This window comes from Lycorma delicatula, chromosome 2 (genome assembly GCF_047948215.1).
Source record: "Lycorma delicatula isolate Av1 chromosome 2, ASM4794821v1, whole genome shotgun sequence".
Lineage (NCBI taxonomy): Eukaryota > Metazoa > Arthropoda > Insecta > Hemiptera > Fulgoridae > Lycorma > Lycorma delicatula.
In genome coordinates, this window is record NC_134456.1 from 140,940,383 (window position 1) to 140,957,593 (window position 17,211).

Below are 17,211 nucleotides of genomic sequence, written 5' to 3' on the forward strand. Positions count from 1 at the left end.
TAATATAAAAATAGATCTACATTGAAACTCTTTCATGAGATATAACCTTCATTTTAATGAAAATTTTGTTTTCTGAACTTACTAATTTTTGTTCCTTAGAAATAAGATTTTGCTTTTTTACTTCACCTGTTTAAGCCAAAAATATGATGTCTGTCATATTTCAGCTTTCTAATATGTTCAGAGTTGTTTGATAACATTGAATGAATGATTAAGTTGTTCGTTATTTCAGGTTTCAGAAACTTCTTAATTTTCTTTTTTTTTAATTATCTGGTGCTTATGGTTGTATGGTTGTGGGAATGAATGTGTAATGAATATCTTCAAAACTTCAGTATTATGCACATAACTGCTGTGGAGATAAATTTCTTTTTAGTAGCAATATTATTTCTTCCTTTTCATTCTTGCATTGTGGCTATAGTACTTTTTTATAGTACATTTTTATGTATTGTGGCTATAGTACTTTTTTATAGTACATTTTTATGTATTGTGGCTATAGTACTGCTATTTTTTAGATACCTTTGAGCATGATAAAATTAATATTACAAAATGTTAAGTGACGATTATGTTTAAATTTTGAACAGTTTTGTTAATTGATTATAAAAGAATTGCAATTATAAATGTTGAAGAAAGATTGATTGTTCTGAAACAACCTTTTTTCCCAATATATGATGATATTTATTTATATTTTTTCACTTATATAATTAATGTAATATGATGAAGTATAATCCAGTTTTATTTACACATTATATTACCATTTGCAGATATCTTTATGATTTAATGACCATCACTTTTATGTATTGTGAAATATGCAAATAACATTAATGGTGTCTTGTGACTATATTAATTTAAGTGTAATTATTGCAATTTTTTTCTTAACATTATTTTAAACAGCTGTCAAAAACTGCAAGAAATGTCGGTTATTCTTTTTGAACTTTTTAGTCATATATAGACAGAGTTTATTTTTATAATCTTAAGATTAGTGTTCAGTACAGACTGTTCTTGTAAATTTCAAATGTTCCTTTTTGGTTTTAGCTTCTATTTATTCACATTTTTATTATGACATCTTTACTTCTTTCTTGTTACAAGAGTAATTTCTTTTACATGCTTTTGTTTTATTCTGTCTGAAATATCATTTTAGAGGAAGTCTTAACTGAAGCTGTTTGAATAAACTAGAAAGTGAGAGTTATGACAGGGTGAGGTAAGTGTTTAACAATTTTAGGTTTTTTATTATGGTGGCACAAGTATGGCTGTTTTATAATAATTGTTTTTGGCAGTAACATTATTTTTTCTTTATTTCAGGTTATTTTATGCGATGTCTCGCCGGAGAGTGTCATGTCCACAGAGTACCCAACAGCTGTGGGATGCTATTAAGACTATACGTTATCAAAGACAGGTTCCTGATATTGAGCGGATATCACGTTACATGATGAGAATGCATAATGTCAGTCATGGTCAGTAGTTTTTTTTTATTGATTACTTTTTTTATTGGAATATCACCTTGTTATTAATTAACAATTGCTTCAATTTTTGATTGATTATTTTTAGTTTGAATTTGGTCTCAAGTTTTTAATGAAGGTCAGTTGTTTATATAATTTTTCTACTTATTGCTTTAGTTTAAGGAAGCTGTTATATTATAAAAAAACCAAAGCAATGATTTCAGTTCAAGTAAACAAGTTAGAGATTCAACTTTCAACAGCCCTCCTCAAACTTTTTACATCTGATTGCAGTTTGTTCAGATTATATCCTTGTTTTTTTGGTATGAACCATTTTTTTTCAGGAGACTACACTTTTATCCTTTTACTTTTATGATTGGTTGCTATTGCCATTTTTTGAATAATCTAATACTTTTTTTAGTTACATTGTTGAGTGTAGAATCTCTTTGTCTTTATCTTTATCTTTTACATCTCTTGTAACTGACTGCATTTCTTATTTTCTTTTCTAGGTCTTCAACCAGAAAGTACCAGTAGTATGCCATGACTTGCTTTGTATCTCTTCCCTCACTCTTATCTTATTTAAAAATTAAAAAGTTTGTTCTTATAATGTTTTAAACAAACGTGCTTATTTTCTTGTTCTGCAATTAAAATCAGTATCATGGAATAATAGCTAGAAATTGAGGGTGTTATTCAGATTCCTATTTAGGAAGAAAATTATGTAATTTTTTCATTTAATCCATCATTCATTTCCTTTACTAAGCTTTTATTTATTCATATTGGGATTTATTTCTCCTATCTATGTTTTAAGATACAACATTTTATTTTAACAGTGGTATATTAAATAATCTGTAAGTATAATCTAAACAATAAAAGTGTGTTTTTGGTTCAGAGGTAGATGACGGAACTAGTGCTATACTTTTGTTTAGAACGCTGAGAAAATAAAATAAATGTTTTCTTGGAATATATAAAGTAAAAAATAAAAAAATATTCATGATTTAAATTTAATACATTATTTATCACTATATTTGTTCATTGGTTTTTCTCTTTGACCATCACTATTCTTTGTTGGTAATTCTCATTTGTACCGTAATGTGTTCCAATGAATTTGTTTTTCTTTTTCATAGTAAAAAATTTACCTTTAAAGTTTTTTTAATAGAATCAAATGATGACTTCCAGTAGCTGCCATATAACAGCGAGCTTGGATGATCAGTCCACACTGCATTGCTGTACTGTTGTTCTCTGAATCATTGGCACACCATGATTAATAATCTATTAAACATGATGGGATTGCTGATTATGAAGAAATATATTTTTGGGTGTTTACAGTATTAAAAAAGTGTCATGTTTCTAATATAAAACAATCATTTTTATTTTATTTTATTTTTGTTTCTCGTTTGCTTTTCCATGTAGATAAAGTTCAGTTTTGTGGTTCTGCTTCTCGGTACAGTCTTTTGGTGTGTTGTGTATTTTGTTACATAGTCAATTAATATATAATAAAATATTTTGTAAAAGGTTTTTATTTTGATTTACGGTTCAAACTTTTTAAAGTAGTTCATTCACATGCAAATTGTTATGGCTGAATTTAAGTGTGTTGTGAAAGGTAAAAAACTTTGAAGACAGGCACGTGAAATTGTAAACAACATGCATAAGAAAGAATCTTTAGCTGTAGGAAAATTAACAAAATGATAAGCATTTAATTGCTATATAGAGGTGTGAAGAGGAAACTTCAGTTGCCTGTAGCACTTCTAGGACTTGGGTTCAACGCCTAAGAAAAGAAAAAAATGTGTAAACAATTTCTTTGATTCTAGGGGCCAGAATGTTTGTTCATCACCTCAAAAAAGAAAAAGAAACATTCTGAACCAGTTATCTGATTAGAAGATTATGTACAATATTTACTGTGTACAGTAATTGATAGTATTTTGTCCTTTGTTATTACATTTTACAATATAAAGTACAGAATTAACCAACTGTATTTCATTTCAAAATTGTTGTATTCATTTGTTAAAAATAGAATAATTAATTGGTAAGGAGTATTACTGAGAACGAGGAACATGTTTTTACGTTATGTAGTAATCATTGCCAATTCCAAGCTCGCTGTTACTTGGTAGTGATTGTACATTTCATTTATTTATTGAGATAACTTGTGATTGTTTTATTTATTTTTTTTCTTTTTCTATTTGATTCTAATCTTTTGCAATACTGATTTCATCTTTGGTTGTTCTAAAAATGTTTTATATTTAGCACAACATTTAAATCTTCCAATTACTGACTAATCATGTTAATGTGGTGTAGTTGAGCCTTGGTGGAGTAAGGACGTGTTGCTGTGCACTAGTTTATCAGTGTTGCTTGCTGATACACATGTTGTTGTGACTAACTATGTTTTACTTATAGTTAATAATATCTTCTACATATTTTATTAAATCTGATTTACTCGCTTTGTCAAATCAGTTTTCTTTTATTTTTTTTATGAATTGTTAAATAAAATATTATTTTATAATATTTTAAAGTGTGTTCCGAGTGGTCTGCAACTTTTGTTTACATTATGGATAAATTTGTAACACCGCAGTCTCAAAAAGGTAAACGGAATTGTCCAGTTAATTCACCTAATGAGGAGGATCAAGCAGCAAAATGAATCCCTGGATTTGATAATGTAGATCTGCTTCAAGGCATGGAAGCAATGAAGAAATTCTTCGATGATAGCTTGGTCAAGCTGGCAACAAAAGAAGATATTTTGGGTATATTGGCTGCAATTCGAGATCTCATGGAGGAAAACAGATTGTTGTAAGAAGAAGTGCGGATTTTGAAGGAAGAAAACGCCAAAATTTTGAGCCAGCTTGATAATTATGAAGACTGGGAATGCCATAATAATTTAATATTCAAAGGGCTGAAATTTAATTCTGATGCGGATTGCCGTGTGATAGTGAGGGACTTCTGTAAGGATATGTAACAAATAGATTGGCAAGTAGTGATTAATGAATTCCATAGACTTCGTAAAAGTAGTTAATACTCCCATTATTATGCATTTGTCTTTTGATAGTAATATTGAGTGTATATTAAAAAACACAAAGAAGTTAAAAGGAACTAGCATGATAGTACACAAGGACTTTTGTTGGGAAACTAGCCAAAAAAGGGGAAAGTTTGTGGCAATGCGAAGAGAAGTTATTAAAGTAGTGGGCAATAAGAACATGACTATTAATATGGACCAGCTGATTGTGGAGGGTCAAAAATTTACTTGGATGGCGACAGGACAGTTGATGCACTGATCGCAAGACGGTCTGGCAAAATTGAAGTAGATGTTCAATTATGACTTTGGGAAAATTGTTAAAAAAATCAATGGACAAACCGGCGAGGTTCAATAGTGTGAGGTTGTCTGTCAGGAAGGGGAGAGAGATTCTAGGATATAACGTAGGGAGGCCTGTGGTAAGTTATGCTGCATGATTTTTTTTCGCTTATAAAGAAGTATGATATTGTTTGTTTGAGTGAGACTTGGATGGATGATGAGATAGCTGAACGATTTGAAAATTTGTTTCAGGAATATAAAGTTGTATGGGTTCCAGCAGTTAGAAGTTCGGGTTATGGAAAGCCTAAAGATAGAATTATGCTAGCCTATAAATATAATTTGTGGGGTTTAAATTGTAATTTTAACCAAGCTGTGGGTGTAACAGTGATAACAGTAAAATGGGATGGTTGCTGTGTGTACATAATTCCAGTTTACTTAAACAGTAGTGGGAAGAGGATTTTAGAAGATTCTGAAGCTGTATGGAAAACATTGACAAAAGTGGAATTTGTACTGGGCATTTTAATATTGGAATAGGAGATCGACAGGTACTGCCAGGAGAAATAATGGAGAGTGAATGTTATGCAAATGCAATTAGGTGTTGTGAGGATGAGTGGTTAATGCTCGGGGGCGGAAAGTGATTGAATTGTGTGAGAGGTTTGATCTGTGTATGATGAATGGGAGAAGAGGGAGTGGTGAGAAGGGTGAATCGACTTTTATTGGGATGGATGGGAAGTTTGGTTGTCGATTTATGTTGTATATTAACAAAGTTGTTAAGTACAGTTAATGATTTTCAAGTTATTTCCGCACAATTCTCGGATCACATGCCCATTGAGGTGAGAGTACAATGGCAGAGACCATTTAAAAAGGATAATTGTTTTTTGTCTCTATTACTGAAGCTGAGGTGGTCTGCGGCAGAGACAGAGAGGTTCAAGCATGAATTGGAAAATTTAACACGGGACGTGGCTTTGTGTGGGGAAAGTAATCAGGATGGGGAAGAAATTGTAAGTATGATTTATCAGGCAGCTGGAGGAAATTTGTCAAATAGATGAAACATTAAAGAACCCGGTAAGCAGAAATGGATTGACTGGGAATGTCATACGGCCAGGAAAAAATGTATTGCTTGTTTAAATTTATATAAACAGTTTAATATGGAACAAATGCGCCTTATTTACTTGTAAGAAAGAAAGAATTATCATAGTCTCTGTAATAAAAAGAAATTGATTTTTTTAAAGGGGTAAGGGAAAAATTTCTAAGAGTTCAGTATTCATGGGATTTTTGGGAACTAGTTTAAAAAGAGGGGATTTAAATTTATGGCGGAAGTTACAAGTGAATGGGTGTAGCATTTTTGTTGCCTATTATGTGTGGTAAGGGTGGCTGTTCCAGACACTGTCTAGAATGAGTTACTGTCTAGAATGGACGAAACTTTGGACTCTCCAATTGATGAGGTAGAATTAAATGCTGTCTTACAGAATGCAAAAGAAAGTATAGAAAAGCCCTATACAGAAAAGTACAAGAAAGCCCTGGGTACAGATGGAGTTCCCTTTAAATTTAACAAAGCTGCTCCGAAGGATTTCAGTAAAATATTGGTCAATTTTTTTTATAATATTTTAGAGGCTGGTGAAATGCCCCAGTAATTTTTCAGAAGGAATTATATTCCTGATCCATAAAAATTGAGATCTGTCGGATGTTAAGAATTACAGAGGTATTTTGTTTATTAACACAATAGCAAAACTATTTTCTGGTATTTTATTAAATAGACTCATAAAGTGGCTAGAAGACAATAATATGTTAAATGAAGCTCAAGCTGGTTTTAGGAAAGGTTATTCTACTATAAACGTATTTAATCTGTATACTTTAATTAATTTGAAACTCAGAAATAGGGGTGGTAAAGTGTACTGTCATCGATAGATTGGCGCTTCTATATAAGTTATTTGGAATGGGGTTGTCTTACAAGTTTTACAGGGTTGTTGGAGAATTATATAAAAATATGCGTGCATTTGTGTGGCGTTCTAAGGGTTTAACTGAAGGGTTTAGTACATTTAGCAGCTTAAAACAGGGATGTTTGTTATCACCTGCATTATTCTCATTGTTTATCAATGATGTTGTGGATTGCATCAGGGAGGGCATTTGGATCAATGATCTTCATATCAAAGGATTGTTGTATGCTGATGATCTGATGCTAGTGGCGTCCTCGCCAAGAGCGCTTCAGATAATGATTTAATGATCTAAAAAAATACTGTGAACAATGAGATTAATAATTAATATGGAGAAAACAAAATTATGGTTTTTAGGAGAGGGGGTTGGTTAGTCAGACATGAAATACTGATGAAAAGTAAATGGAATGTTTTTGAAGCGGTAACGAGGGCGGTGGTTACATATGGGGACAGGTTTGAGGTTATTATATGTTCGATGAATTAGAGTTTTGTTGAGGTTTTTTATTAAAAAGTTATTCTGTTTGCTGCAGTCCACTCATAATTATGTAATATACTTGGAAACGGATAAGATTAAATTATTTCATTTTACTTTTAATATGAATTATAAATATATTAAACTTAAAAGAAGATCGTTGGCCGCATAAACTTGCTATTAAAGTTATCGAATACAATATCGGATAGTATAGGGCGTGGAAGTCAATGACGGAAAGGTATGGCTGTGAGTTTAGTGAGGGTGTGGATGGCGTGGGTGATTGGAATGTACAGCTGAATGGTGGGAATGAATGCATAAGGAAGGAGTTAAAAGAGAAATGGGTGGTGTGTGTGGAAAAGTCAGTATTTCACAATATTTACCATTGTGTGGATCATGTACTCAAAGATTGTAGTTATTTTACTGGTAAAATTAACAGGAGTGAAATGTCAGTAATATTTAGAATGCGGGGTGCACTGTGGAGATTAAATAAAAGTTCGGGTAGGGAAGGTAGGCAAGTAGGCAATGGCTATGCACATTATGCAATAGGCTTGAAGATGAAGACATCACATTTTATCAGAAGGTGCCCGACATAAAATGCCGGGGACCTTGGTTTTACAGATGTAGTTTAATTGCTGAATTTAATATCTTAAAGAGTCATGTGTATGTCTGGGTGTGCTATCCAGATGCTTCGAATTTAGGATGAAGTATATATCACTGAGTCCCACTGCACTGAAATAAGTAATTTAAAGGTGAGGTCATAATCAAACTACATTAAATAAAATTCATGTTCATTAGACTGGGTGCAGATTGATGGTTATCTTGTAATATACTGTACTGATTATTGTTTTTTTTTTTAGTATGCCTAGTTTTTGTTTATTTTCATTTAGCCATTAATGGTAGTAGAATTTGGTTTACTTCTGGGAATTAGATTATTACTTAGCATCCTTTTTATATAAATATATATGTAATCATTAGATTATTATAATCTTGTGTTTGCTTATAGTAGACTTTTGAAATATTAGAACTCAACCTGACAGACAACCAGTTCATTTCATGTCTATGAAAGGTTGTTTATGTATTTTTTTTTGTAATCATCACTTGAAAATAAACATTTTGTTATTATTATTATGTTAATGTGGCTTGGCTTTGCTAAACTTCAAATGCATGACTTCCATGCATTTTTGATATTCTTTCATAAGCTTTGTTATTCCTTTTTTTGTAGAAGTCCTGTGCTTATGTCTTGAACCAGTTAGTAACAAGTTTTCAGTTTCCCATTGTACTACTGTAATTTATTTCTTTAATTGAATGCGTAAGTGGTAAGCACTTAATACACGATAGGTTTGTGAATGGATAGTCAAAAATTTTGCCGCCAAGTTTTTCCAACAATTGAACAGTTTGAGCAGCTATGTTCAGTCAATCATTGTTGTATAAAAGCACTACCCCCCACTAGATAACAAGCTTTATCTTTTGTTTTGCAAGGTCTAAGTTTCAGTAGTTATTCTTTAGCATTAATAGTTAGTTATTCCACACATCTCAACCCCGTAGGAGGAAGACACCTACCTTGTGATGTTAGCTGTCATCATACCACCTCCTCCGTTCCAAGCCCTGAGGGGCTTTACTGGAGGTCGTCTTTAGACCCTCAACTGATTACATCTCACAGTCATCAGCCACGCCGTGGTTGGTATGCAACCGATGTAGATGCATCGGCAGACATTTGCATCAGTAAAAAACAAATCAAATTTTGCCTTTATGTAGGCCTCAAATGGACATCTTCACATCCAACCTAACATCATTCCCTCAAACTAACTGACTGAAATTGTGAAGTGCAAATCCTGTGCTTAGTAAGATTTGACAGCACCATTTGTGACTTGTGAATGCCTTGGAAAACAAATGAGTTGAAAATTAAATCAGTGCTACACTCATACCAATCAAAATTATGTTTTACGCAAGATAGAAATTCAGACCTGCCCCCAAATAAGTCAACCAATTTAGGTCACCTAATAAGGGGAATGTAAAATGTAACCTCATTCAGGTTTGTGCAGGAGCCGGGGACAAATCCTGCATCCCCACCTGGTCCCATGATGGTGTCTCGCATGGCATTTCCAAGTCACAACCAGGACAACCCCTGGTTGCACAGGCTACCTTACCCCGACAGCGCGGCTGCCCCCACCAGAAGGATCCCCAAATCGAATCACAAACAACACCAATATAACCATGGCACGATGCCAATGCACCTACACTCAACCAATCTAATGCCTAGGCTGGAACCCTAGCCACCTGGGATCCTACCTTGATTAAACTACCTCTGTAGACCTACACACCACTAGGGCGCAAAGAAAACCAGCCATTATGGACCACTCCTCGCAGATCATCCAGTTAATACGGAGATTCAGAAAGGAATGTATTCTCTCAAATTCTCTGACAGCTCGTGAATGTTTGACCTCGTATTGGGGACAGATGTAGAGGAAGTGTTCCACTGTATCATCAGTCCCACAATCTGGGCAGTGACTAGAATCTACCAAATGAAACTTAGGTAAACTTGCCCGAAAGGCACCATGCCCAGAGAGAAACTGTGTGATACACCTATTGGGGGAGACCCATCCATTCACACCTAAATCAGAGACTATAGAGAATATACTATGTGTGTTGTGAACTGTGGGGGATTTGTCCCACCTGACCTGGCAAAACACAAGGCCCCAGTTCTTCAATCTTCTGCTTTTATTCTGAAGTCAATAGGTTATTTACCTTGGAAATGTAGCGTTCCCTATGCTCATTAGCCAAGATATCTATTGGTTTGACTCCAGCTATAACACAGACTGCTCCCCCGCAAGACTGTTCTATAACAGCCAGCAAGAGGAGTCACTGGGCCCGCAGCAAAATGTCCACGCAATACCTAAAAGCCATGCGGTAAGCCCAGACAGGAGCAGCATACAGCATACAGCTTCACTGACACCTTTGTAAAGGAATGACTACGGATTCCATAAAAAGCATCAGCAGCCTTTTTTGCTACATACTGTAGATGTTCCTTGAACTGAAAATTCTCATCAAGGATAACAACCAGATATTTCTGAGCTGTAACGCACTGAATGGGAAAACCAGCCATCCAAACACTGATTCATCGGGAAGCAGCCAATCGGCCCTTAAGCAACATAATTGAGGTTTTCTCTGGGCTGAAAATCATCTTATGTTAGAGACTCCACAGTCAGAGTGTCACAAGCATGAACAGCTTGGAACTCTACCTTGTTACGCGAATCCCCTTCAATCAGTAGCAGCATGTCGTCAGCATAAGCGGTAACATGATAACCACATGGCAGCCTTAAACACAACATCGAATAGAATTCCATGATCCAAGCAAGGGGACTCAGAACACTGCCCTGAGGGCATCCGTTAGTCTTTTGAACCTCTGAACTGCCATCACGAGGGAAACAGTCCGATGGCTGAAATAACTTGAGAAACTTCTAATTCATTTCGTGTACACTTACACTTCTGAAACCGGGCAGAGAGCCACCATAAGTTGTTAAATGTCTAAGATATGTCCAGAAAAGTCCGTAATACATATTTACATTAACTAGAGGAAGCTATATCCATCATCTTTAGTATGGCAACCTCAGTGCTCTTGCCCAGTCGGAAACCATACTGGTTGTCCATTAGCAAATGAGCAGTGGCCAATCTATTATGGCCGGCGAAAAGCAACCTATTATATATTCTAGTTAGAAGACCAAGGACTACTGGAAGTGCTCGGATAAGGAGCTCCAGTGTGATACAATCATATCATGGGCCTTGTGCCGTGCTGTACTACAGATGGAGGTGCACCTCCACCTCGGTGATCTGAGAAGATTGTAAATTGGTCCTGAAAATAGTGACTTCCCACCTAACACGCCAGTGGTATGAAACCTCACCCACCATAGTGTCATCCGGGAGCAAATCATTCAGCAAAATATTAAGGACATGGTCCTTGTCAATTACCACACCCTTTTGAGTCAACAAAGCTGACAAGAGGACGTATTTCCTGTGCTTATGTCCAAGAGCTCTATACACAACGCTCTATACACAATACAAAGGATCCTATCCCATCTTGCTCGATGTTCCTCAGTGGGATCCCTGTATTGGAAATATGAACTAATTACTGTAAGGTTCTGTCCGTGAATGGCAAGTCTGACCACAACATGATGTGTGTCAGAAACTTGCTGTATAAAGATACTATCAAGCGACTTCCTGCACAGAGTAGCAGACATACAGGTCTAACTCAATCTGGACAACATAAGCACCCTGGGCAATTTAGTTGACTGAACCTAACCATCTAAGGAATTAAAGTACAGCACAACAGCCCTTACGTCACAACCGCACTCCTTGCTAACAACTGGTTGCTCATGATTCTTGTACAACCTCTTACAGCTAGCATAGGCTGGAGCCTTGGACCTACGTGAACAATCGTCATACTTGCGGCCCTCCTCACCACAGTGGACACACACCAAGGCAAACTTACAAAATTTAGCCCTGTGACCATATCTGCAGCACTTGAAACGTCTTTAGACATCCACGTACTCTTTTATCCAGCAGGACCCTAAATCGATAAATAGTCTGCCTGCAGATGTAAATTTTTTAAAGAAACCAGAACCTATACTTCAAAGACTGGGATATTCCTGGGTGTCACGCTTACCCGTTTTAAAGACCAACCTGCAGTCCTGCCAGAAGGCGGCTTCATCCAAACCACTGTTCTGCTCCCTAATGAGGGACAAGACATCTTCATCGGTAAGGTTACGGTCAATATGATAGTCTATAATGTGAGGCCTGTGCATTCTCTTCCGGTCTATTTTTATATTCAATTGCTTAACCGTCGTGGAATCTAATTGTCTGAATGATTTCTGTATCATCCACTACCACAACTAATCCCTTGCTGGTCTCTTTGATGTTCCTGATTTTAAGACCTTTCTAGTCACCCTGAAGGGCAACGTGGAGGTCATTCCTTAGCTGACTGGTGGACACAGTTGAGCTTGAGCCCTTTGCTCTGCTGACAAATGCAACCTTAGGTTTCTTGGACTGGCTGGCTTCATGTCCTCCCCTAACCACCTCAGCATACCTACGCGGCCCCAATGCAGCTGCGTAGGTATAAACTTTTCTTATCAGAACAATAACACATTGGTTATATAACACTAACATGCAGTTACAAAATTGCCAGCACTTTTAGAAAAGATACTGGCCCCTTTCAAAACAACAGAAAAATACACAATACCATACAGAATACTAATAAAATACACACTGATAAACACAGCAAACCAGGACAAATTAAACTAGAGTGATTATGTGACACTTTATTGGACAGACTTTTTTCTTTTTCCTGTTTAGCCTCCGGTAATTACCTTTCAGATAATACTTCAGAGAATGATATGTATGAGTGTAAATGAAGTGTGGTCTTGTGCAGTCTCAGTTCGACCATTCCTGAGATGTGTGGTTAATTGAAACCCAATCAACAAAGAACACCGGTATCCACGATCTACTGTTCAAATCCGTGTAAAAATAACTGACTTTACTAGGACTTGAACGCTGGAACTCTCGACTCCCAAATCAGCTGATTTGGGAAGACGCGTTCACCACTAGACCAACCTGGTGGGTCATTATTGGACAGACTGAATCCATATTATGGGCCTATAATGTATTAAGATTCTAGATGAAAAATACTGGAATTATAAACAGAATAAAATTTTATAAATCAGAGGAAAAACATTCATACAAAGAGATTAACTTCAATATGCAAATTTTATACATAGCATTTGAAAAAAAAAAACAAGAGAAAATTAAATTAACAAATTCAACACAGATTAAGTACATTAAGTTACATGTCTAAGAGGTTTCCTAATCTGTTTAGAGACTGCACTATTAAAACAGTGCTCTGGTAATTATATTGAAGGACAATGTTGCTAACTAGTTTTGAAAGGTTGGAAGGAAAGTTCTACTATTTTGAAAGCGAGTTATTTTATAATGTAAAAATGTTGCCATGCTTTCAATATAATATTTATATTCTTTTTAAGTAAATATTTTCAGTTAATCTTGCAGATACAAAAATAAAATATATAAATATTAATATATCCAGTTACAACCAATTACATTCTATGTAGATGGTAAATATTCTGTTTGCTATATGTTAACGAGGTACATTCTGAACTTATTATTCCACCATCTGTTTTTTTTTTTTTTTGTAAAATTTAATATGAAACAATGTGGTTTGCAAGTCTTCAGCAGGGAAAGTGGTTACAAATACATTTCGTTTTTATGTTGTTAGTTAATGCCACACTGTTTGATGTATTTCATATAGTGATATGAGTTATCAAATTATAAAATATGTATTTAGTAATATCTTTTTTATTGATATTAGAACTGTAGTAGAACCTTATATCTGATTTCAGAGGAAGTCGTTAGACAACTTGGCTATTGTGTTAGGGATGGGTTATTAGAACAAGTCAAGAGAATTGGTTTTAAAGGATCAAAAATTGGTATTGAGCAAGAAGGTTACAAGCTTCCTCATGAAAAGGTAAATAATTGACAATTTTATTTTGGTCTCCTATTTGCTTGTTTTGCAATCATGTTTAAGTAATACACATGTGTTGTCAGAAACAGCAACCAATAAAGATGTAATCATCTTAATGTAAGAAATTATAATATTGCAAATAAAAAGTGTTTTTCTTAAGGTGACAGTCTTAAATTATAGAAAGGTCTTGATATTTTTTTTTTTTGGTGTTGTACTTTTGAGTTTATCAACATTAGATGGAATTCACATTTAAGTTCAAAATTGTAGCATGTGTTTTTTTTTTTATTGGGAAGTTCCAATTGTAGATTTGTGAAATTTTCTGAAAAATAATATTTAGTTTGTAAGAATCCTTTATAAAAAGCAAACTTTAGCTTTGTTATCCTGATTATAAATTAAGCAACATTTCAACTGGTGCTTATTTGACTGTTGTATATATCCATTTACAATCTTAATAATGTGTTTATAAACCAATGCTCACAGGAGTAATTGAAAATATTTATTATGAATGACTTTGTAAGTGTGTAATTGTGTAATTATTTAGGTTATAAGTAATATGGTTTCTCATTCCTGACACAGTACAGAGAAGGCATATTGAATTTCATTGTTCAGTCATCTAATAATTTGATTAATTTCTTGTCAAAAGGTTTTTGGGCCTTTTACTGATATAAGAAATGCCTTTGATACTATAAACCATGAGTTGTTACTTAAGTAGATTAAACCACCACTAAGAAGATTTTGCTGTTGAATCATTCTTTTCAAAAGGTGGTAGTTTATTATGATAAAACTATCAAAAGAGAGCTTAATGAAATATATTGCAGTGCCCCTCAGTTTAAGTCAGACCACTTCTATTGTAATATTTGTAAATGACTTGCATTCCCCTTATTTTAATTGTTCAGTAACTCCTTTTCCTGATCTCAACAGTCTAAGTTTATAGTTTTATTGGGATAAACTGGCTTTCAATACAACTAAAACAACTTCTAAGTTTTCTCTTTCTAATTGGTTTCTGTTTGATGTCTCCTTGTGATATAAAATTAATTTTGTGGTTGTTTACTGTAGCTATGATGTAATATTAAAAGTGATCAAGTTGAATATTTGGGGATATTTGTTGTTGATGTGCTATATGTTGTTGATAAATTATTATGGTCTGATCATATTTAACATATATACATAAATATTTGCTAATATCTCTACATAATTTTTATCATTTGAAGTAGGTTTGTCCACTTAGTGTTGTTTGAAATTTGCATTTTGTCTTCATTCTTGCTAAAATAAAATTGCATCCTGCCTTACAGGTACAGTACTTACCCCCTCACAAACTATACTAAAAATATAGAAGTCTTTTTTTAATGTGATGGCAGGCAAGCCATCACATTCACAATTAAGATTTTGATCTTTATTAAGGTCAAAATATTAATAAAGGTTTTGACTATTGGGTTAGGTGTTGGTTACTAATCTTTTATTTGAATCTATTAACTCTCTTTTTAATATAATTCCTTAGAACCTTATCTGCTAGTAAGTTCTTCCGCATTAGTATTCTGCATTATAAATGTACTTAGACAAAGTTCAGTTGTGTTACTACAGAAAAAAATTGTAAGAACTCCTGCGTATGGTTGTGTTTTACATCCTCTGGATGCAATAATAGAAGGAACCAAATAAGGAAATTATAATTATAAATATTATTTTTTTTTATTTTGTTGTTGTTAAATATCTTAAAATCTGTAAGGAATTTTATTGAATTATGTTAATATTGTTGTAAATATTTACCGATTTGGTATTTTCTGATAATTTTTAATTTTAATTTCTCTTTAGTATCTTGTAATTAGATTTTTTTTAAATCCTGTAATATAGATTAAAAAGGACAGTCACGACTGGTACTGCTTTGAGTGCCACAGAGGAGGTGATGTCATCAGTTGTAACTCATGTCATCGTGTTTATCATCTCGCCTGTATTGCCAAAGAGGAACTACCAGAAACAGATGTCAAACATAAATTTAAATGTAATGTTTGTAAGGTATGTTCAATTCTATGATTGTTATTAAACTAGCAGACCCATCATTGCTTCACTTATGCTATATGGTTACTTGAGTTTCCTGTTGTGGTCAGGGACATGTTTAGCCAGGCAAAGCTTACTTCATTCACCCTTCCTATGTAGCCAGGGGGCTCTGCCTCCTGCACTTCCCTGTATTCATTAAACTTATACTTGTGCAAATAATAATAAATAAAAATTAAAGCCTGTTCAATTTATATAGACCATCAGTGGATGGTAATTTCTTCACAGCAACAGTTTGGTCATTACAGGCCTTAACTTTCAGTGATTTAAGATTGTAGGTTTCAAAAATGTTGGCCTCCATCTTAAAATATTAGTTATGTTGTCACCCATACTTTTTACAGGTAAAAATGTATTTTGCCTGATCCTTATTGGTACCTGACAGTCACCACTGGGAAGTGACATACCTTGTTTTTCTATTTTTTTTTATTTTTCAACTACTTTTACCTGTTTTAGTCAGGTAACCGGAGGTAGATCCAGCTAGTCACGTCATACATACAATAACAGTGGCTGTGTTGGTTAAGCTACTGCGCTGTACACTGTTGCACCCCTTAAAAACTGATATTAAAAAAAAAAATGAAAAAGAATTTTATAAATATATCTGAACAGTATTTACACAAGCCCTGGTCTACTGAATATCTCATTTAGTATAGTGGGAAATGGGGAAAAATTGCAAGCATTATTCAACATTTTTTTTAACTTTCTTTACACTTTTCAAGGCTGAATTTTGAAAAGTCTATAAATATTTACATGAAGATTACATTCCCAAAAATCAAGTTGATATGTTCATTTTTTACTGAGAAATAAAAAAAAATAGCAGAGTTTAAAAAAATTCAAAATCCATTTTAACCCTTTAAACTTGGAATTTAAGAAATTTAGAAATTAGTTTTTAGATATTCACATGAAGATTACACATGTTAAAAATCAAGTTGATTTGTTCATTTTTACCAAGAAATTGAAAAAAATAGTAAATTTTGTTGTTACATCATTTTAACTCTTTATTCTCAGAATTTCAAAAAATTCTTTCTTAGTGTGTACTTAAACCGTAAGAAGAATATACAAATTTTCATCAATTTATCTTCAGTAGTTTTTGCTGGGGATTGATGAATCAGTCAGTCAGGACAAATTGCTTTTAGGTACAAATTTAGATTTTAAAGTAATAGGAGGCCTGGATTTTCCTACTATTCATCTCTGCATTTAAACAAAAATTTCCAAAAAGTCTTATAGATATTCAGAAATCCACTGAGCAACAAAAAATCACACTGACTACTGTTATAAAGTTTCTACATTTGTTTATTTAAATTATGTGTTGATGAATATGTTTCCTGATTGAGTGAAATTTTTATGTAAAGAATAGCAAGCTATAGAATGTGGTATTGTAAGACATTCAAAACTGGAACATTTCACTCCTTATGACATATTATGGAACCATCAAATTTTAAGAGCATCCAGTTTGTGTACCTTCTTATGGTGATATATGTTTTGGTTAGATAACATAACCAAAATGGTTGTTGGGTACCTGA

At 33.8% G+C, this 17,211-nt stretch overlaps 1 protein-coding gene across 2 annotated transcripts in view; it reads left to right on the forward strand.

Annotated features, from left to right (window-relative positions):
• The window catches only part of LOC142319272 (zinc finger MYND domain-containing protein 11), a 103,922-nt gene that overhangs the window by 28,157 nt on the left and 58,554 nt on the right, over positions 1-17,211 (forward strand). For both annotated transcript variants that reach the window (XM_075356351.1, XM_075356352.1), the window contains exons 3-5: positions 1,297-1,448; positions 13,521-13,645; positions 15,491-15,652. In XM_075356351.1, the coding sequence (XP_075212466.1) occupies positions 1,297-1,448; positions 13,521-13,645; positions 15,491-15,652 (439 nt within the window). The remainder of the gene's footprint in view (positions 1-1,296; positions 1,449-13,520; positions 13,646-15,490; positions 15,653-17,211) is intronic.